General features: G+C 44.6%; 1 protein-coding gene across 1 annotated transcript in view; it reads right to left on the reverse strand.

Moving 5' to 3' along the window:
• Nucleotides 1-519: 519 nt before the first annotated feature.
• Nucleotides 520-23,242, reverse strand: part of LOC119965406 — a 218,882-nt gene continuing 196,159 nt past the window's right edge. The window contains exons 15-22 of the mRNA XM_038796157.1: nucleotides 19,016-19,354; nucleotides 18,668-18,937; nucleotides 13,140-13,247; nucleotides 10,868-10,966; nucleotides 7,266-7,337; nucleotides 3,773-3,829; nucleotides 1,226-1,278; nucleotides 520-870 (exon numbers count right to left, since the gene is read on the reverse strand). Of these exons, the coding sequence (XP_038652085.1) occupies nucleotides 799-870; nucleotides 1,226-1,278; nucleotides 3,773-3,829; nucleotides 7,266-7,337; nucleotides 10,868-10,966; nucleotides 13,140-13,247; nucleotides 18,668-18,937; nucleotides 19,016-19,354 (1,070 nt within the window). The 3' untranslated portion in view covers nucleotides 520-798. The remainder of the gene's footprint in view (nucleotides 871-1,225; nucleotides 1,279-3,772; nucleotides 3,830-7,265; nucleotides 7,338-10,867; nucleotides 10,967-13,139; nucleotides 13,248-18,667; nucleotides 18,938-19,015; nucleotides 19,355-23,242) is intronic.

Consider the following 23,242-nt stretch of genomic DNA (forward strand, 5'->3'; position numbering starts at 1 on the left):
CACCTGGCGGTCTTTCTGAGGGAAATCGAACAATGTGGAATGGCTAAATCAATGTTACTTCCGAATGTTATGTTGGAGTTGACACATTTCAGTCCACTAATGTAGAAATGGGGAATTTTCTAATGGTGGAGTTAGATTTGTCGGACATCAGTATAGCACAAGGAAATAATGTGTGACTCAGCAGCCATTACATTGATACAGATTCGATCATCATTTTCACCTGAGAATATGAGCCAGAAACCAACAGACAATATTGAAGTATCTGGTTTGATCGGGTTATTTGTTTCTTCTGAGAAATGATTGTAGCATTCCCAAATAGATGCAGATATCAAAACCATTTCTGATGTTGATTTGAGAAACTCAGACTTGTAACCAAAGATCACTGAGTGAATTGGTTAAATGTTGGTGGATGTTAAAAGGATAAATGTCCCACAGTTTCCCAATCAGATAAAGAGGAAGTCAAGGTTAAGTGATAGTTGAATCATGACTGTTGGTTCTTACAATTCTGAGACATTGAGTGGGCAGATAAACATTGAACATTCAGTTTATTTTTCATAATGAAGCTTTGTTTTACATGACATCTGCAGAAGCTGTGAGAAGATTGTTGAAATGATAGCAATAGAACCATTTCTATTGAAAGTTACTTTCATGTTTCAAAAGTGTGAAGCAATTTTTGTAAATCAGAGTAGGCACAGAGGAATAAAGCTTCAATCTGTTCTGAGGTAAAAATATCAATTGACAAAAACATGTTCTATTTGAAATATCTAATCCAAACACCTCTTGTCTCTTCGGTGAAGATTATTTATATTGTGCTTGTGCTACTTGTTCATAGATGACAGATGAGCCATTGTCCTTTGAAGGAGCCAGTTCCTGCAAGAGAGAAATTAGCCATGTTTAATAATCTGATTGATAATTGCCTCTCTTTACGGACAATTTTACAAACCCATAAACTCTGTTTCTCTTTCCACAGATCCGCTGACAATTTTACAAACCCGTAAATTCTGTTTCTCTTTCCACAGATCCGCTGACAATTTTACAAACCCGTAAATTCTGTTTCTCTTTCCACAGATCCGCTGACAATTTTACAAACCCGTAAATTCTGTTTCTCTTTCCACAGATCCGCTGAGATTTTCCAGCATTTTTGGTTTTTATTTCAGATTTTTACCATCCGCTGTATTTTGCTTTTATTATACTGATATTCACAATAAAGAATCAATGTACTCACTGTATCTGAAGATTGTTGGTTACACTGTGTACTCCCTGTACCCTTTCTGCTTCCTGTGATAATTGAAAATATCAGAAATAAAGAACAATATTGACAGATTGGGCTGAAAAAAATGGCAATTGGCATGAAACCACCCTCAGCTGATTACATTTACTCATACAGCCAATGGATCAGTGAGACATTGGTTAACAATGAACCCTGGTTTAATCTGCAGTACTCACATCCATTAGAAGTACAGAATTTACACAATGTGCCACAGGGAACATCATAGATTAACTGAGATCCTTGCATTGTTGCTGGGAGATTGCATGACCTATTGCTGACTCACTCAGATGTTGTTGAGAGTGGGTGCTCTTTGGATGATTTGTTGGTAGAAAGTGAAGCTGGAGGCAGTAGGAAGAACTCCTTCAGTCTTATTTCCACTAAATCGACATAGGCATGATGAAAGGAACGGAAATCAAGTGTCAGAGATCAACTCCCCTTTCCCTGTCATGAATAGCCAGGTAACCGGTGTTACTTTATTGGCCAAATGCAGGCAATTGGGACTAGCTTAGTGGAAAAAACAGGGCGACGTGGACAAGTTGGGCTGAATGGCCTTTTTTCATACTGTAAACCTCTATGATTCTATGACCTACAAACGCATAGGATAATTAGCTTTACTCGGCTCAATTTGTGAAGAATCTTCTTTACGTCTTTATATCTTCAGGACGCATGAAAGCAAATTAAATGCTTTTATAGTTTAATCACTGTGCTGGGCAACACACCAACAATTAGCCTCAGTCTCAGTTACAACAAGGCAGGGATGGGGTGGGAGAGTGGGCCTAGGTAGGGAGGGGTGGTGTAGATTAAATGGGCAAACTGGCCTCCTACTGCACTGTAGGAATTCTCTGACTTTATGGTGCTAGGTGGTAGAAGTTGTGGGCTTGGGAAATGTTGTCGAAAGAGCCTTGGTGAGTTGCTGCAGTGCATCTTGTAGATGGCCTACACTGCTGCCATTGTGCGTCAGTGGTTGAGGGAGTGAATGTTGAAGGTGGTAGACGGAATATCAACCAAGCAGGCCGTATTGTCTTGGATGGGGTCTTGTTTCTTGAATGTTATTGCAGCGACTCATCAGGTGACTGGAAAGTATTCCATTACACTCCTTACTTGTGTCGTGTCGATGGTGAAAGGGCTTTTAGGTGAATGGTTAGGTGAGATGAGTTACTTGCCACAGGTTTTCCCGCATCTGACCTATTCTTGTAACCACAGTATTTATGTGGCTGGTCCAGTTCAGTTTCTGGTCAATGGTAACACCAGATGTTGATAGTGGGGGATTTAGTGATGGTAATGCCTTTGAATTGTTGAAGGTGATAGTTGCCTCTCAGTTATGTGGTGTGAATGTTACTTGCCACTTATCAGCCAAAGCCTGAATGTTGTCCAGGTCTTTTTTCACGTGTATGGCGAGCTCTACTATCTAAGAAATCGTGAATGGTTCTGAACATTGTATAATCATCAGTGACTAACTCCACCTCTGCCTTTATGATGAAGGGAAAGTCATTTTCTAAAGCTGCTGAAAATGGTTGGGCCTAGGACACTACTCTGTGGAACTCCTGCAGTGATCTCCTGGATCTGAGATGATTGACTTCAAACAACCAGAACTATATTCCTTTGTGCTATGTATGAGGCCAAACCGGTGAGGAGTTTCCCGTCTGATTCCCATTAATTCCAATTTTGCTCAGGCACCTTGTTGCTCAGAATATTGTCTCAATACAGATCCTCCTGGGATGGGACCGAAAGCACACCACTTTCTCTGATCAACATTAATGGACAATTTCACTCAGAGTCCGCATGCTGCAGGTGCATATGGCAAATGGAAGAACTAGCACACTGTTGCTTCAAAGTGTGATCTTCTGAAGTTGGTGATCAAAAAAAAGGTTTACAATTAGACTTTTACAATGAGCATCACATTTTATGGATAATGAAGCATTCTCAAGGCTGTAATGCGGAAACATTGCAGGCAATTTGTGTGCAACAGACTTCCACAAAAAGCAATGTGATAATGACCAGATGACCCGCTTCTTAATGGTGTTGATTGAGAGACAAACTTGTTCAAGGGAGTACTCCCATTTATTCAACAAAGTACTGTTGTGCTACGGCGTTTTTAATGTCCAACATAGAACACATACAGAGCCTCGATTTACTGCCTCCTCTAAAAGACACCACCTCGATAGTACAGCACTGCCTCAGTGCTGCAATGATGTGTCAGCCCAGATTTTGGGCCCACGTCTCTGGCGTGGTAATCGAACTCACAATCCTCGGACTCAGGGAAAAGTGAGGCACCCCCTGTGTCACAGCTAGCAGCCACTCAGCCGAGTGGTAAAGTGTGAGGAGTTTTTCTCTCGGACTGCTTGATATTGACATGAAGGTAATTAAGGTAATTCAGGTAAATTAAGGTAGGGAAAGGTAATTATGATTAACTAAGGCTTATTTGCCAGCATTAATATTCCTGTCCTTGAAAAACACAGAAATGAAAATATCAGAAAAATTTGAAACGTTAAGTTCTATTACCTGGTGCCTTTTTCTGAAAATTGAGTGTTGCATATTGAATATCTTCGCTCTCTGTATCTGCACAGAATGAGATAGAAATATAGAATTTGTATCTATACACGCAGTGTCTAAGCTACAAATTCATTTTAATATTATAATATTATATTGAGTTTGAAAGTGATTTATTTAAGTCCTCAACGAAGATCTTGGGCGGGATTCTACGGTCGCCAATGCTGAAATCGCATTCAGCGATCAGCCGACGAATACCCGATTCTGACCAAATTGGGGGCATTGCCTGAGGCACACTCCCGATGCTCCGCCCCTGACCGGCTGAGTTCTCGACGGCGTGGGACATGTGTGGTCTTACCCATTGAGAACTCGGTGTGGCGGCTGCAGATTCAGTCCAGCGCCGCCACAGTCGGGGGAGGGCTGATCCGCGGGCGGGGAGGGGACATTATTCGAGGATGGGTCACTTTGCGGGATGATCCGGGGCACGTGAGCCGGCTTAAGGGGGGACTATTTCGCCTGCCGGGGCTGTGAGCAGCCTCCTCCATGTAGCACGGCATGGCCGCCGCAGGCCTTCGCCGTGCGACCATGGACGCAGCAATTCTCCGGGGCGTATCGGCAGCTAGATCCGGGTGCTCTATGCTGCCGTCCTGTTAGCCCCCAGCAAAACGGGGAATCGGTGGCCGTTTTGCACCATTTTGTCTGGCGCAAAACACCACCGTTCCCAGTCAGCGTGGGGACATAGCTTCAGAATCGGAGAATCCAGCCCCTGAAATCCAAACAAAGTAAACGATTCAAGTATGAGGGGGTGTTGACTCAGGTGGATTTTTAAAAAAAGTACGTTAAGCTATATGATGGTGAACTAACAATTCAGATAAATAATTAATAATTTTCAAGCATCACACGGAAATTACCCGAAATCTGCGATTATGCCTATCAGGAAAGGATGAGCGATCAGGGTCTCTTTCTTCTTGCAATGAGAAGGTTGAAGTGGCACAGTGGTTAGCACTGCTGCCTCACAGCTCCAGGGTCCCTAGTTCAATTCCGGCCTTGAGTAACTACCTGTGTGGAGTTTGCACTTTCTCCCCGTGTTTGCGTGGGTTTCCTTCGGATGATCCGGTTTTTCTCCCAGTATATAGATGTGCAGGTTAGGAGGATTGGCCATGCTAAATTGCCCCTTTCATGTCCAAAAGGTTAGGTAGGTTTATGGGAATGGGGTGGGGATGTGGGTTTAAGTAGTGTACTCTGTTCAAGGGCTTGTGCAGACCAGATAGGCCAAATGGCCTCCTTCTGCACTGTCGGGATTCTATGATTCTATAAAGTGGGAATATGGTGGGACCCAGGCGATATCTTTAAAATTGTCTTTGACAATTTGATGTCCTTGACAAAGGGTCATCTGGACTCGAAACGTTAGCTCTTTTCTCTCCCTGTAGACGCTGTCAGACCTGGTAAGATTTTCCAGCATTTTGGGCGGGATTCTTCGACCCTCCGTTGGGTCGGAGAATTCCCGGGGGGCGGCATGAATCCCACCCAGCCGCTCCGACGCCGGCTGCCGTATTCTCCGCCGCCAGTTTTCGGGCTGGCGTGGGGATCACGCCACGCTGGTTGGGGGCCTTTGGCAGCGACCCCCCCGGCAATTCTCCGGGCCCCAATGAGCCGAGCGGCCGTCGGTTTCTGGCCAGTCCCGCCGCCGTAAATTGGACATGGTCCCACATGGCGGGACATGGCTGGTAGGCTGGCTGGTGCGGTCCTCGGGGGAGCGCAGGGGATCCGGCTCCGGGGGAAGGGCCATGGTGGCCTGGCCCACGATCAGGGCACACCGATCTGTGGGTGGGCCTCTGCCTTGGGGTCATTTCTTCCTTCCGTGCCGGCCTCTGTTGGGCTCCGCCATGGCTGGCGCGGAGAAGACATCCCCCTGCGCAGGCGCTAGAATACGCCGGCTGGTCTGCGCATGCACGGAACCATGGCGGCGGTTCTGCACATGCACTAACTTGCGCCGGCCCTTCTGCGCCGGTTGGCGCGGCGCCAACCTCTCCGCCGCCTGCCTAGCCCCAGGAAGTCCGGAGTATTCCGCAACATCCGGTTGGCCCAAAGCTGGAGTGGTTCGCGCCGTTCGTGCCGGCGTAGGACCAATTCACCAATTGTGATGAATCTTGCCCTTTCTCTTTGGTTTCAGATTCCTGCATCTGCAGCAATTTGCTTTATCTTTAAAATTGTGAATGGTTTTGATGGAGTAGGTACATTGGCTTGTGTGGAGATGGGGGGGGGGGGGGGGGTGTTGGGTGTTGGGAGCGGGGTGAATTCTAACAGGAAAGCAGAAGCAGGTGGGAGTTAAATCCCAAAAAGTGTTGTTGAGCTTCACCCAGGTGGCTTTTGCTCCTCTATCACATTATGTTTAAAGTAATTTTGAACATGGTCCCACACAGCGGGACCTGGCTGATAGGCCGGCTGGTGCGGTCCTCGGGGGAGCGCAGGGGATTCTATCCTATCAGGTATAAAAATCTAATTTTTCATACCAAAATATTACCTCACATTATCTATGTTGAACTTAATTTGCCCATTCTAAAAGCATTCTTCAAGTTTATTGATGTCTTCTTGTAAATTACTGCAGTTCTCCTCTGTATTGAGCATCCCCCCTTCCCTGACCAATTTGGTAGTCCAAAAATTTAGAAATTGTTATTTTCCAGTCAGCGTGTCTTGAGTCTTTGCTTGCATCATTTTCTCTGGAAGAAAATTCCAGAGTCTATGAAAGTTTTTAAGGCAAACTGGATAGATTTATGGTAAGCAAGGGGGTGAGAGGTTATCGGGAGGACGTGCAATGCAGTTTTGAGTTTAGTATCAGATCAGTCTTATGTAATGGCAGAGCAGACTCAAGGGGCTGAATGGCCGACTCCTGCTCCTCTTTTGTACATTTGTAAAGACAAAATCATCAATGTAAATTGTGAACAACAATGGTCCAAGCACTCAACTAACTTCCCACTTTTCTTGAAATTGTCAAGTAGGAAATTAAAACATTCCTATAGATAATTAACCATTGCTTTCATCAAACAAGCCAATATAAACTGGTTGGGCGGAATGGTCTCTTGTGTATTTTATATTCTGTGTAATTTTAAACAGCAAACCTGTGACACATACAGTGACCAAGGTGGCTGAATAAATGTTTCTGTGTTGTGCTCAAACATTCAGTGGACCAGCATTACAAATATCCATATAATTAAAGAGTGCTAAAATAGCTCAGTATTTATCATTGCACATCTGAAGATCTTCCCACCCAAAGCAATAAACTGGAAGCAAAACAAAACATAATAAAATCTGACAGTCTCTATTTTAACAATATCTGCACAGAAAGAATGCGATCATTTTAAAAATGTTAATGGCATCAATGGGAATGGGGAGAAAGCGGGAATACGGCATTGAGATCGAGAATCAGCCATGATCATAATGTATGGTGGAACAGGCTCCAAATGGCTCCTGCTCCCAGTTTGTATCATCTGATGCAACTACTGACCATCTCTTTTTGCTTTTTTATTGACAACTGCATATTCATCAAATCTACGTGTCTCAGGCATCTCGTTACCTCCTGCAAGAATAAGAGTTTTCTGATTAGAACGTGGAAACTATTCAATTCAAAGAAAGTGCATCAGGCATTTCTATTACACTTTTGTACGGCTAATGAGACATCTTGAAATCATTTGGACAATGGAATCAATAAAAGTAATACTGTCTGAACCAGATTGTTAGGCTGTGCTGTGTACGAAATCATCGGTGTGAGTTCTCACAAGTGGTTTTGAAAATACCAAAGTAAGTGTGACGAGTATTGGGGGCATTTAATGGTTGTCGGGTGATAGCTCAGGAAATCTATAACCACGCAGAGTGGAATTGATAAGCACTCAAAATACAGCTAAGACCAGGTCGGTAATGGAGATACACGACAAATTATGGATGGGATTTAAGCTGAGGCAGACTCTCATTGAGAAGTTTCGGTCCAGATCTTCCGATGAGCGGCAATCGACAGCTCTGCTCAATCTTTCCCCCACCTCGAAGCTGCTCCAAACCTCTTGTTGGATCATCCTAACAGTGAGTCCCCAGAAGAGCTCTGTCACATTGCATAGAAGGAAGACCACACACGTCCTCTTTTTCCCACATTAGCTGTCATATGGTGCTGGATGTTTTGGCATCCGCTGCCTGTAGTGGAGTTCCTGATGTGCTGGAGAAAAAAAACGGGATTGGCACCAATTTCCAATGATCTGGCCACCCACTGGCTGCAGCATTGAGGTTTGTGCCCTGCCCCAGCGGAAGGATGCAAATAGGTCAAATTGACCCATTTGCAACCTGCTAACGGACTGGGCATTGGATTCTCCATGCGTCCGTGATTCTCCAGCCCTCTGGATTGGGATTCAAATGGGTGTGGATTGGTACAGGCATTTCCCACTGTGGCCCTGGCTAGGTGGACCTTGCAGTCGGCCAATGGGGCAAGTCTTCAAGGTGGGTGCCCCAAAGTCTATCGGAGGGCCCCCTTTCCCATAATGCAAATCCTGCCCTCAATACTCAGAACCAAATGTCCCCCACAAGATCCCCCCCCCCCACCAGAGACCCTCCATAATAGAGCTCCCCACCTGAGACCCAGATAACAGGGCTCCCACAAGAGATCCCCCAGAAGAGAGGCCTCCACCAGAAAACCTCCCATATCAGAGCCCCCACGACTCCCCTCCACCAGAGACCCCCCATAACAAAGCCCCATCACCAGATATCCCTAGAACAGACCCCCACACCAGAGACTCCCTATATCATATGAATTGTTTAATTTCCCTTCATGCATGAATGACTCTTGACCACATCAAAAGCCGCCAAGTGTCCAAGCTTCCCCTTTTTCTCTGCAGAAAGCACTTTACTGCATTTAATGTGGTCCAAGAGCAGTAAATAATATCTCGATGTTTCTAAACTTTGGCTAGTTACACAGCAGGATACTGGAGATCCATTCTCGCGTGAAGAGAAATGAAATTAAGCAATCCAGACAATTAGCTGTGCACAAGCCGTCAATCACAACCCAGAACAAGCACTTTCCCACTGATGTGACTGAAAACCTTGCAGATCAAAGATCTGAGAGACTTTAAACCATAGAGAAATGGAGCCAGATTTACAGTCAGGAATTTCTGATCCCATTCTGACACACAAGTTTCCCAGCGACAAAGGGTATTGTCAACAGGAACCAGTAGATCCTGCTGGTGGACCACCTCCCCCATTGAAAAACATGTGGCTAGGTAATCAGTAAATACCACCGGTGGTTTTCACTGTGAGGTTACAGTTGTTGCTCTGTCTGCCTAAGGCAGCAGGTATAGAGCACAGGGGAATTTTAAAGCAGTGATATTTTTCACTGTCTGTCTGTGTCCCTAGCTTCCGGGCATGGGGCTTTGTTAAGGGGGGTGGAGGTGATTGGGGTGGTCTCTGCTGCAGGGTCTCTCTTATGGGGGAGTCAGGTTGAGGGGTTGGGTCACCCTCGTACAGTGGGGGGAGTGACCCAGCAAATCCCTTGATGGACAGGGGGCGGAATTGCATTGCGGGAGAGAGGGGGTCCAAGCATCAGACCTCGCAATTGGGATGCCCACTCAAAATGGGGATCCAATAGCGGGATTAATGAGGGAACCACTCACAATTAAAGGTCAGCATAAATTTTCCTGGCAAGAGATAATAAATTGCCTTTGGATTGCCGCTCCCGGCACGATCAAAAATCAGAGGTGATTCATCCCCGACAGGAGAACATAGTCTCCCAAATGGAAAATTCAGCCAATGATAAGCTTAAAGGTGCGATGTGAATATTAGTGAAGCTATGGATGTTCGCGACGATGTGGGATGGTAGGGTGGCAGGTGGTATGTGGATCAAGTCTATTCAGGTTTGGTCAAGCAGGGCTAGTCGAGTGCGAGGGTTGTCAACTTTGGTCAGGAGGATAGTCGGGGAGTCGAGTGTGTCAGGGTGTAGTTCTGGGTCAGAAATTCTCAGTGGGGTAGTCGGAGGAACAGTTGGGTGGTAAGACTTTGTGCTTTGGCGGTAGTCAGATAATCAGATGGGTGGTCACGAGAGTAGTTAGAGGGTCAGAGGGCGTCGGCTTGTGGGAGGTAGTCAGGTCTGGTCGAGGAGTGTAGCCGGGTGTCTCGGGGCAGTTCATCAACCAGTGGTTCATTCAGGTGGTCTTAGGGATAGTTAGGAGTCATGGAGGTAGACAAGAAGGTGGGGGAAGGGGGAGAGGGAGGGGGTGGGGTAAGGGGTAGGGGGTGGGGGAAGGGGGAGAGGGAAAGGGAAGGGGAAGGAGGAAGGGGGTGGGGGGATAGGGAGGGGCTGGAGGAGAAAGTCAGGGGTTGAGTGCAGCTATTTGCGGGTTCGGCCTGCAGTTGCCGAGGTGTTAATCTAAGTTTTCTCTGTCTAGTATTTCCCACGTAACAATCCAGCTAAGTACATCGGAACGGACTCGATTCAGAGCTAATGACTTTTCGAGAGGATCCCGGGGATTGGGGAATTGCCCTTCAAAAATTCAAACTTCCTCGGCAATTCCCATGGAGGTCAGCGTGAATCAGAGCATCCACGGGTTCTGATGCACATCTCTGGTTGTATGTCCAGTCTCTGACGATCTGATTACTGGAAGATTTAGCACGTGGTTTGTTAAAGTTTTTAATTTGAACTACATTGTAGAAGCTTCCAGATCAAATCCTGGTCTTGAGTTCCAAATTATCTCAATGAGCAAACTTGAACAGGTTTTTGGTTGGGTAACTGTGAACAGGCTCACTGGCAATTGTCTTAATATGGGGTGTTTAGAAAGAGCTGCTATTTGGGATCCTTGAGTAGTAAAACATCCACAGTACGCTACAAATTTAGCTTTAAATATACCAGAACTACAAAGTTTGAAGTGAAGACCCAACAATGAAAATGGGAAGTTATTAGGATGTTAAAATAAATTATGTTTGTCTTCAACACAATATTTGGATGTGAGAAAAAAAACACAAATTACCTTTTTTTTTAAACTGCAACTGAATAATACAAAAGGGGATCCATAATTCTGAACAAACAGAGCAAAACCCGTGTAAAATTTTATTTTGTTCTGAGGGTTTAAATGTTACCTTGCATCGGCTGCATTTCATGAACATTTGAATAAAGATGTGATGCATCTTCTGTATTTTCCCCAGGCTGCAGAGGTTCCTGTCTTTGATTTTCCACAGCTGTTCAAACAGAGAACAGAAAAATGCATTCAGTTTTCCTTCCAACTTTCCAAAAAAAGGTACAGGCCTACAGATACTTGAATTGATACAAGCCCCACCCCGGGACCTAATACTGAGCCATTCTGAGCAGCTACTGCAATTTCAGAGGTGGAGAGTGTGATGGTATGGATAAGCAGTTGTGTAAACATTAACAGGTATGACCTCCAACCAGCAGGTGGCAGTAAAGAACAATCACGTGACACTGCAACCTCAGGCAGTCTGGAGATAGTCATTGATAGTCACATTTGTAGTAGCTCTTGGATAATTTTATAATAGTAATTTAATAGTTCGCAGATTTTGACCCACGTTATTGTTAATCAATAAACATTCAACTAGTCATGAAGTAGACATTTTCTGGTGCACTAATTCTGTCAAGCCAAGCACCTGAGCATAACAGAGAGGATACTAATCTAAGTTGCTACTTGTTCAATTGGGTGCTTCACTGGATCTTTGAAGCTTCCTGACCTCAAAGAGTAGTAAAACAAACAGATAAAACCAAATTACTGTGGATTCTGCAATCTGAAACAAAAAAAACAGGAAACAAAAACAGAAAATACTGGACAATCTGCTCCTTCCCACTGCCCCCAACCCCCACAACAATGTAAATCTGATCCTATACCAACTCTCTAAATTTGACAATCTGTCATCCAGACACAAAACGTTAGCTCCCTTCTCTCTCCACAGATGCTGCCAGACCTGCATGATCGCCACTGTTGACGGGTGGCACCTGGCCATGCAAATCATCCCCCCCCCCATCCCCGGCACTCCCCACCCCACCCCCACCCCCACCCTCCCCAGACACCAACCCCAACACACCCCACCCCACCCTCCACAGACACCAACGCCAACACTACCTGGCACCCCCGGCCCTGGGAGGCCTCCGCCCCCACCAAACACAACCCCTCTGGCCATTGCCAACCATCTCGACATGTGGCGGCCCCCCCACGCCGCCACCTACCTCCTTCTTTATCGACATCAGCCAGCACGACTAGTTGATGCCATTAAATAGCATGTTTGATTTACACCAGCGTGAGCTGCAGTCACATCGGTGTGACTTCAGCCCATCCGGGGTGAAGACTTGCTGCAGGCCCAGTGACCAGCACATCGCGACCACTTCTGGCGATTCTGCAGGCCGCACAGCACAGTGCCTGTTGGCGAGGTTTTTCCCAGGTCGGGGCATCACAGTCTCAGCGTCCGTGCGGCGTGGCGGGATTTGTGCGCCCCCCCCCCCCGGGTGATCCTCCGAGCCAGCGCAGCATCGGAGAATCCCGGCCAATGGATCAGATCAAATCTCCCTCGTACTGCCACATAGTATCGTAGAATTTTACAGCATAGACAAAGTCATTCTGTCCAGCTTGTCTGCACTAACTCCCAAAAGCAATCCCCAGCCAGATCTCTAAATTCATCACTTTCAAATATATATCCAGCTCTCTTTTGAAACCTCCAATGGAATCCACATCCACCTTCTCCAAGGCAGCACATTCCAAATCCCAACAATGCTGAGTAAAGAACTTGCATGGAATAGGGCAATTAAAAATCTAACCAAAGGACTAGGGTCAACAAACACCCCCAACCAAAGTTATGGGTAAGTGCAGCACATCACTACAAAAGACAGGGATGAACAGTTTTCAACCAGTTTCAGACAGTAGTGCCAAGTGGAAGATCCATTTCTGTCTCCTGAGGTCCCCAACAATCCTGATGCCAGTCTTCAGACAAGTCAATTCACTCCACAGCCATCAATGGTGAAACAATTAGAATTGGGAATGCACAAGAGGCCAAAATTAGAGCAGCATAGATACCTCAGAGGGTTGTGTGATTGGAGGAAATTACAGAGATAGGGAGGGGCAAGGTCATGGCAGAATTTGTAAATAAGAATGATAATTTTAAAATCAAAATATTTGACCAGGAACTACCACTATAAGTCAGTGAGCAGAGTGCAAATAGGGCATCAGGACTCTGCAAGAAATCAGAGGGATTACAGCTTAATATAAATTATAGTTTTAATTTGAAAAATAATTTATTATTAAAAAATTATAAACAAGGTGTAATTGCCTTTCTATTTTTTTCAAACATGCGTCTCATTCACTGAAATGTCTGAAAGCTAAAATTGGTTGCAACAATTCCCATATCTTACCTGCTGCTTTGCACTTTCTGAGACTCAGTCCCAGAGCCAGGATAATGATGAGGAGAAGAGGCACACTCACAAAAATAAAAATATTGGTGTGTTGAAAAGTGGGAACATCTGTCAGAAGAACAAACACAGATTCACATTTAGTTTATGGTTTAAATTATAAGAAACAAATTAAGGGCCTGTAGATAAACCTTCTGCCTGATTTCACATCCAGCTAAACAGACCAGTCAATGAATGGTTCCATTCCTGACCCAAGTTAAGCAGCTTCACTCAGGAATGTTGGAGTGTTACACCTGTCCTCAGTACCGGTCAGTTAGAGAACAGAAAATAGAAATCACACAGGGTTACCCTTGTTGGCTGTGTTCCAGTCATTGCTTTTGGAGAGGGGTTTTGTACAGATAACTGGTAAGTTAAGGATTTGATTCAGCTGTGATACTTCCTGCTGTATCATAGGTGAATGATACTCATTGATAAGGTTATACTTGAATGAGACAATTTGAATGAGAACTGCACTCAATGAGGATAGATTTTGATGTTGTGAGATGGAGAAAAATGGATCAAAATAAAAACAGAGGGAGAAGTAGCTCTGGATTGTTGCCACAACAAAGATCAGCTCCAAAATGGCGTCAGTGCCTAAAAATCAAAAATCCTTCCATGGAATACCCAACTTCCAATTTTCGTAGGTGCATTTTGCTTGTTTGCTGAAGGTAGATGGTCATTTCAATCATCTGCTGCTTCCACTCAAGTTAGATTCTGGTAGCCTGGCAGTGGGGAATCCATGTGCAGAGTAGAGCTGGTAAGAACAAGTCTCAAAATCGTGGATATCCTTCTATAAATTGTTTTTCCAGTTCCACATTGCCATCTACATCTGATATCCTTTGATTCTCTTGCCTAAAAATAAACTATCTACATCCATCTTAAAAAAAATATTCAGTGACCCCCGTTTCCACTGCCTTGATGAAGCAAAGAGTTTCAAAGTCACACAATCCTCGTAGAAAAAAAAAATCTTCATCTCTGTCTTAAAAGGGCAACTCCTAATTTTAAAACATGGCTACCTATTTCTGGGCTCACCAGATGGAAGCATCCTTTCCACATCTACATTGTCAAGATCATTCAGGATCTTATTTCTTTAGATTCTGGAATAGTTCTTACAGGTTGGAGGGTAGCGAATGTAACCCCGCTATTCAAAAAGGGAGGTAAAGAGAAAACAGGAAACTTTAGACCAGTGAGCCCAATGTCAGTAGCAGGGAAGTTGCTAAAGTCCATTATCAAGGCTTTCATAACACATTTGGAAGATAGTGGTGTAATCAGACAAATTTAGCATGAATTTACAAAAGGAAAATCAGTGTTGATATATCTACTAGAATTCTTTGAAGATGTAATTAGTAGAGTTGACCAGGGAGAATCGGTGAATGTGGTTTATTTAGAATTTCAGAAGGCTTTCGACAAGGTCTCAGACAACAGATTAATCTGTAAAATTAAAGCACATGGGATTATTAATAGTGTCATGAGATGGATAGAAAGCTGGTTAGCAGACAGGAGCCAAAAAGTTGGAATAAATATATATTTTCTGACAGGCAGGCAGTGACTAGTGGGGTACTGCATGGATCTGTGCGGGGACCACAACTGTTCACAATAAATATTAATGATGTTGATGATATCTCCAAATTTGCAGATTACACAAAGTTGGGTGGGAAGGTGAGATGTGAGGAGAGATGCTGTAGCAGGATTTGGACAGGCTGAGTGAGTGGGCACATGCATGACAGATGTAATATAATATGGATAAATGTGAGGTTATCCGCTTTGGTAGCAAAAAAAAGGAAGGCCATTTTTATTTGAGTGGGTGTAAATTGAGAGAGGTGGATACTCAGCAAGACCTTGGTGTCCTTGTGCACCAGTCGCTGAAAGTAAGCCCATACGTACAGTAGGCAGTAAAGAAGCCAAATGCTCTGTCGGCCTTCATTGCGAGAGGATTTGAGTACAGGAATAGAGATGTTTTATTGCAATTATATATGGCATTGGTGAGGCCACACTGGAATATTGTGCGCGGTTTTGCTGTCCTTATTTGAGGAAGGATGTTCTTGCTCTGGAGGGAGTGCAGCAAAGATTTACCAGGCTGATTCCTGGAATAATGGGACGATCATATGAGGAGAGACTAAATTGGTTAAGATTATAATCATTGGAGTTTAGAAGAGTGAGAGGGAATCTCCTTGAAACTTACAAAATTCTAACAGGATTAGACAAGGTAGATTCAGAAAGAATGTTCCCAATGGTGGGGAAGTCCAGAACTAGGAATCATAGTTTGAGGATCAGGGGTAAACATTTTGGGACTGAGGTGAGGAGAGTGGTGAATCTGGAATTTGCTACCACAGAAAGTAGTTGAGGCCAAAACGTTGTGCAATTTCAAGAAAGAATTAGATATAGCTCTTGAGGCTAAAAGGATCAGGTTTTGAGGGTTTTGAGGGGATCGCGGGATCAGGATATAGAACTTGATGATCAGCGATGGTCATAATTAATGGCCGAGCAGACTCGAAGGGTGGAATGACCTCCTCCTGCTTCTATTTTATATGTTTCGATGTTTACATACTTCAATCAAGTCATCTCTCACATTTCTGAACTCCAGTGGAAACAAGCCCAGCACCTTTCCTCATTAGACAACCCCCTTATTCCAGGTATCAATCTAGTAACCTCCTCTGAATTGCCTTAAATGTATTTACAATCTTCCTTAAATACGGAGGCTAAAACTGCACTCAGTGGCCTGGATTCTGCACCATCCACCATCAGTACCAGGGTTCCCAATTCGGGGAAAATTTAAAAATCAGGATCGGCGCCGGGTGTCGGTGACCGCCGATTCAAACGCAATACTCTGACCCCCTGCAGGCGACGGGATCGAGGTTCATGTCCATGTGCCAGTGGGAGGATTTAAATTAATTCAAATTTAATTTTAATTTTATTAACGCATTTGCATACATTTAGCGGGTCTGGCACTCTGTTCTGCAGTCCTCCATGACTCGCTTGAGTGATTGAAATGTACTTAGTATTTGGAATGCACTTACCTCTCTTTGACGTGGTTGATGTTTGTAAACATTGGGGTTTCAGTCACTCATCCATGAAAGAGATGAACAAATCAAGGCTGCAGCTGTTTTGTGGAAGCAGTAAATCACAGCCTACTACTAGAAATGAATGAATGGCTTGCAGCTACCAGATCTGAGGGGTTTAAACATAGATCACAGCTGTTCTCTTTCCAGGAATGGACACTTGGTGCTTCCAGGCAACTATAATTTATGTCACTGCCCTTGTCTGGACTGCTCTCTGGCTTGCAGACAGGGCTATCATTTCTGTGAAGTAAATGGGGCGGGGGGTTCCAATAGTTAGGGGGTCTCGGTGGGGGAGTTCCAGTAATTAGGGAGTCCCTTTGGGGACCTGTCTAGCTGATAGCCTTTATGGGGGTTGGGGGGGTTCCTTTATTTATGGGGTCCCTGGAAAGGCGGACAGCTCATGTATTGTTGGGGGGGGGGGGGGGGGGGCGGTCGCCCTCGAGTGGATTTTGAGGCTTCCTTAACGAATGACCCCCTTGCCCCACCGTGAGGTTCACCATATCAGGTTCACATTTGGTGATACTTGTAGTAATCCCCGCCCATGTGATTCCCAGACCAGAGGACTAGAGAATCACGGAGGGCTGGAGAATAGGGTGCTGGGCCAATTAAATGGATGCAAATAAGATTAATTTAAATCCCTCCATCGCCATGCTTTTCATGAACCCCAATCCTGCCACCAGCAGGGGGGTTGGAGCATCGGAAACCAGATGCCGATTCCGATTTCCGGACACTCGATTCTCCGTCCCATCGGGAAATGCACCTTGGGCCTCCAAGGAAGGAGAATTCAACCTGTGGTCTGACCAATGCCCTGCATAACTGAAACAGTAACGTCGGACTTGATATCGAGTCCTTGATATCAATTGTAAAATGTTGAGGCCTCTGCACGGTCCCATCACACCCTGCCAATTAGAAAAATACCCATTTATGCATACTCGTCCAGCCAATCTTCTGTCTCAGCTCATATGTTATTCCCCAAACAACGAACTTTTATCTTCTGCAATAACCTTTGATGTGGCATCTTATCAAATGCCTTCTGGAAATCTAAGTATAGTATATGAAATGAAATGAAATGAAAATCGCTTATTGGCACGAGTAGGCTTCACTGAAGTTACTGTGAAAAGCCCCTAGTCGCCACATTCCGGCGCCTGTTCGGGGAGGCTGGTACTGGAATCGAACCGTGCTGCTGGCCTGCTTTAAAACCAGCGATTTAGCCCAGTGAGCTAAACCAGCCCCTATCTACAGGTTCCACATTATCCACAGCACACACCACTCCTCTGGGTCACTTCAGTTAACTTTTCCAGTCTTAAATCAAAATAGTATCTGAAAAATGAAAACTTAATACAGAAACATTGGACGCAAGTTCTGTGCCTCTGGACTGGAATCTGTATTTCCTACATGATTTTCAAATAGTTGGCCCTGATGTTAGTTGACCAGGATTAATGATGTGTGACTGAATGTTTTGTTCCTGTGCCCTCAGACCCCCAACTCTATTACTGTCTACAATTCAGAGGCAAACTTATTTCAAAACAGGAAACTTAAAACCAAAGCTCCCAGGAGTTTGCTTTGTTGATTCATTCTTGGGATATGGGCACCGCTGGCTGGGCCAGCATTTGTTGCCCATCCCTAATTGCCCTTGGGCTGAGTGGCTTGCTATGCCATTTCATAAGGTGCAGTTAAGAGTCACCCACATTGCTGTGTGGGTCTGGACTCACATGTCAGCCAGATTGGGTAAGGATGGGAGATCTCCTTCCCTGAAGGAAATTTGTGAACCAAATGGGTTTTTGCGATAATCCGTAATGGTTTCATGGTCATCATTACCAGATTGTTATTGAATTCAAATTTCACCATCTGGATTCGAACCCAGGGCCCCAGAGTATTACCCTGGGTTTCTGGATTATTAGTCTCGTGACAATATCACTACACCACTGCTTCTCCCTTAAAAGTAACTTGTCAAAAGAGCAATTTGTAAATTGAACACAAGTTATTTCTGCTCCCTTCCTGAATTGACATTGCATATATCTGGAACATTGGGACAGGATTTTGTGGTGATGGGTTTTCCTACCCAGTCGCCAAGCCTTAAATCAGCCAATGGCAAAACATTCACCCCCATCTGGAGAGGGCATCCCGGCTCTGCATGGTGCTGGCCAGTCTGAAGGGTCTGCAGATCTCTGGTTCTAACAGCACCACCGGGAAACATGACTCCAGCTGGGACTGCACCCACTCCCGTAGAAGAGCCAGGAGATAGCTAAGTTGGAAGGTTCTGACTGACAGTTTTGTCGAAGGATCACAGATTCAAAACGTTAACTCTGTTTCTCTCTCCACAGATGCTGCGAGACCTGTTGTGTTTATCCAGCATTTCCTGCTTTTATTTCAGATTTCCAGCATCTGCGGTATTTTGCTTTTATGACAAAGATTATAATCTGAAACACTTACTGTTCACCTTCAGATAATGTGGAATGAAAATCTTGGGGGTGTGTTGATGAAACAAAACACATGTCCAGTTCCTGTTGCCTCTCTCAGCTTTCTGAATAATCAGTTTCAATGATTTCTCTTCCCCATTCTGTCCATTCAATGTGTTCTCTGCAACAGTTTTCCCATCACTGCTGATCCAAACAAGTCTCATTGGTCCAGTGACATCAGAGACAGAGCAGGTCAGGGTCACGTTGTCTCCCTCACTCACTGCATCAGATGGTTCAGCTGTGACTGTGCAAAGAAGAAAATCATTTAGATTTTAAACAACGACTTGATCATTGAAAACAACAGCAATATTCTGTCTCCTACCTTTAACTGTGATGAGTGTGATTGTCACCATTTTATATGTTCCCATAGAACATGTGTAAACTCCAGCATCTTCAAATAGGACAGGGACAATCCTCATATTGAAGTTCGTGCCATTAAAAGTTGTCTCTGTGAGGCCCAGTCGATCCCCAAAGTCAGCCCTGTTTATATTGATGGGCTGATATTTGTAATTAGAAGCTATTTCTTTCTCTTTATTCTGAAAATAACGCGATGACCAGGTCCATTTAGTTTTAACTAATTCAGAAAAGACTTGACAAATCAGGTTGACTTCACTGTGATTTGTGCTTGACCGATAAAGTGTGTATTCAATATTGTGTAAATCTGTAACAGAGACAGGAGAAGATATTAGATTTTTATAGTTGCTGAGATACAGATCTTCAGAATTTCCACACATCCCTTTTGGCATAAATCACTGGGAGAGCAGCATTGAGACAGGGAAATTGGCTGGGAGCTGGATCCACTGGCTATTCACCCAGACTGACCATTGTTCAAACACTAGGATGTGAAACAAAGTCCATCTACCCCAAACATGGACCCCATCAAATGTGATCAGATAAAGACATAGACAGATCTGTCAAGTATTGTGAAATCAGATTAGATTGATACAGAAATCTGTAAGTGTAAACTTGAGCAAGGCTCAAATGTTTAGCATTTTGAAGAGCAGTTAGCAATTAATTTGTTCAAGTAAAATAGTTGAGCTTCATGTTAGAGTAGAGTAGCATGTTCATATTACATTAGATTCATACACAAACATACAAATTAGAAGTTGGAGTAGGCCATTCAGCTCCTCTACTTTGCTCTTCCATTTAATGGCTAATCTGACTGTGGCATCAATCCACTTTCTGGTCACCCCAATAACGTTTGACTCCCTTGCTGGACAAGGATCTGTATCTGTGCCTTAGCCTCCACTGCTTTCTGGGGACAAGAATTCCAAAGGTCCACAGCACTCAGAGAAAACATTTCTTCTCATCTCCATCTTAAATGGGAGACCCCTTATGTTCAAACTGTGTCACTTCAGTCGTTATGGAAGAGTCTGGAAAGGAGAGTCAACAAAATGGTTTATTTTCAAGAAGAATATTTTTACAAATCACAGTCCCAGTCGCAGTCGGGGCTACTCTACAACCCGACTCCCACCATGATCCTGAATTCAACAGACTGTAGGATCGGGAGTGTTTAGCACGGCAGGAAATGTCAAAGTTCAAAGGACAATACAGCACAGGAACAGGCCCTTCAGCCCTCCAAGCCTGTACCGGTCATGATACCACCCTTGGCCAAAACCCTCAGCATTTCATCCTGCCGTACCCCTCCAAACCCATTCTCTCCATGTGTTTATCAAGATGCCTTTTGAACGCCGTTAATGTATCTGTTTCCACAACCTCCCCTGGCAACGCGTTCCAGGCACTCATTACCCTCTGCGTAAAAAACCTGCCTCGCACATCTCCGCTAAATTTTGCCCTACGGACCTTAAACCTATGCCCCCTAGTGACTGACACCTCCACCCTGGGAAAGAGTGCCTGCCTTCCACTCTATCTATGTCGCTCATAATCGTGTAGCCGCCTATCATGTCGCCCCTCAACCTCTGTTGTTCCAATGAAAACAGTCCAGGTCTATTCAGCCATTTTGCATAGGTAACACCCTCCAGACCAGGCAACATCCTGGTAAACCTCCTCTGCATCCTCTCCAAAGCCTCCACATCCTTCTGGTAGTGTGGCGACCAGAATTGTGCGTAATATTCCAAGTGCAGCCTTACTAAGGTTCTATACAACTGTAGCATGACTTGCCAGTTTTTATTCAATGCCCCGTCTAATGAAGGCAAGCATTCCTTTTGCTTTCTTGACAACCTTGTCCACTTGTGGTGCCACTTTCAAAGGTCTCTCTGACTTTCTATATTCCGAAGTGTTTTGCCATTTGCGGTATATTTCCCCTCCATCTTGTCAAAGGCTTTACTGAAGTCCATGTAAACAACATTCAACACCCTCCCCTCATCAATCATCTTTGTCACCTCCTCAAAAAACTCAACCAAGTTAGTGAGGCACGAACTCCTCATCACAAAACCATGCTGTCTATCACTAATGAGTCCATTTGTTTCCAAATGGGTGTAATCCAGTCCTTGAGAATTCTCTCCAATAATTTACCTATTACTGACGTGAGGCTCACCGGCCTATAGTTTCCAAGATTATCTCTGCTACCTTTCTAAAACAGTGGTACCACATTAGTTATTCTCCAGTCTTCTGGGATCTCACCTGTAGCCCATGAGGATACAAAAGATGTCAGTCAAGGCCCCAACAATTTCCTCCCTTGCTTCCCTCAGAATTCTGGGCCCAGGAGACTTATCTCTTTTAATATCTTTTAAAAGGCCCAATACCTCCTCCTTTTTGATGTCAACGTGACCCAGACTGTCCACACACCCTACCCAAGAATCAGCTTCCAGAAAATCCTTTTCTTTGCTGAACACTGATGCAAAGTACTCATTTAGCGCCTTGCACATTTCTTCTGGCTCAACACAAAAGTGGTCTAATCCTTTCCCTGGCCACCCACTTGCATTTTACGTATGAATAAAAAGCTTTGGGATTCACCTTAATCCTATTTGCCAAGGACATTTCATGGCCCCTCCGAGCCCTCCTAATTTCCCGCTAAAGTACCTTCCCACATTCTTTATGCTCCTCAAAGGTTTTGACTGATCCCACCCTACCAGATCATACAAAAGTCTCCTTTTTCTTTTTGACAAGGTCCACAATGTCCCTCGTTATCCAAGGCTCCCTAAACTTCCCAGACTTATCCTTCGTTCTCTCAGGAACATGATTTTCCTGACTCCTAATCAACTGTCACTTGAAAGACTCCCACATGTCCAATGTTGATTTACCCTCTAACAGCCACACCCAATCCAAATTCTTCAACTCCTGTCTGATGTTATCGAAATTTGTCTTTCCCTAGTTTAGCACCTTAATGTAAAGGTTACCCTCATCCCTATCCAGAAGTGCCCGAAAACGTACGGAACTGTGGTCACTACTCCCAAAATATTCCCCGACTGAAACCTCAACCACCTGTCCAGTCTCATTCCCCAATATCAGGTCCAGTACTGCCCCTTCCCTAGTTGGCCAATCTAAATATTGCATCAATAAGCCTTCCTGGATACACCTTACAAACTCTGCCCCATCCAAGCCCCTTGCTCAAAGTGAGTCCCAGTCAATACAGGGGAAGTTAAAATCCCCTACCACAACAAACCTGTTACTTTTGCACCTATCCAAAATCTCTCTCCCTATATGCGCCTCTATCTTTTACTGGCAGTTGGTGGACCTGTGATAAACCCCCAACATTGTGTTTTCCCCCTCCTGTTCCTGAGATCTATCCAGATTGCTTCATTGTATGAGCCCTCCGAGGTGTCCTCCCGCATTCGGCTATAATATTCTCCTTAACCAGTAATGCTGTTCCGACCCCTTTTATGCCCTCTCTATCTCTCTGAAGCATCTATATCCTCCAATGTTCAGCTGCCAATCCTGCCCTTCCTTTAACCATGTTTCTGTGATAGGCATAACATCATAGTTCCAAGTACTAATAAATGCTCTAAGTTCATCTGCCTTACCAGCTATAATTCTGGCGTTGAAATAAATATACTTAATAATATACAAAATAAATATAAATAAATACAGAGGGTGATATTCTCTTATATTTGTTCTCTATTTCCCATCAGTTTTTATACCTTCGAAATGAACACTGTGGTTCCCAGCTCCCTGCCATACTAGTTTAAATCCTCCTGAGTGACTCCCAGTGACTGGGAGCAAACCTCCCAGCCAGGATATTGATGCCCCTCCAGTTTAGGTGCAACCCGTCCTTCTTGTACAGGTCACACCAGCGCCGGGTGAGATTCCAATGTTCCAGAAATCTGAAACCCTCCCTCTGACACCACCAGTTTAGCCATGTATTTGGCTGCATACCCTCCTGTTTCTGTCCTCACTGGCACATGGCACAGGGAGAAACCCTGAGATTGCAACCCGAGAGGTCCTGCTTTTTAGCTTACTGCCTAACTCCCTCATCGCTCTTCCTGCCCATGTCATTATTACCTATGTAGTACTACGACCTCTGGCTGTTCACCTTCCCCCTTCAGGATGTCCTGTGTTCGTTCAGAGACATCCTTGACACTGGCATCAGGGAGGCAACTTTTCATCCTGAATAATCTCTTTCAGGTCCGCAGAAGTGCCTATCTGTGCC

This window comes from Scyliorhinus canicula, chromosome 4 (genome assembly GCF_902713615.1).
Source record: "Scyliorhinus canicula chromosome 4, sScyCan1.1, whole genome shotgun sequence".
NCBI classification, from domain to species: domain Eukaryota; kingdom Metazoa; phylum Chordata; class Chondrichthyes; order Carcharhiniformes; family Scyliorhinidae; genus Scyliorhinus; species Scyliorhinus canicula.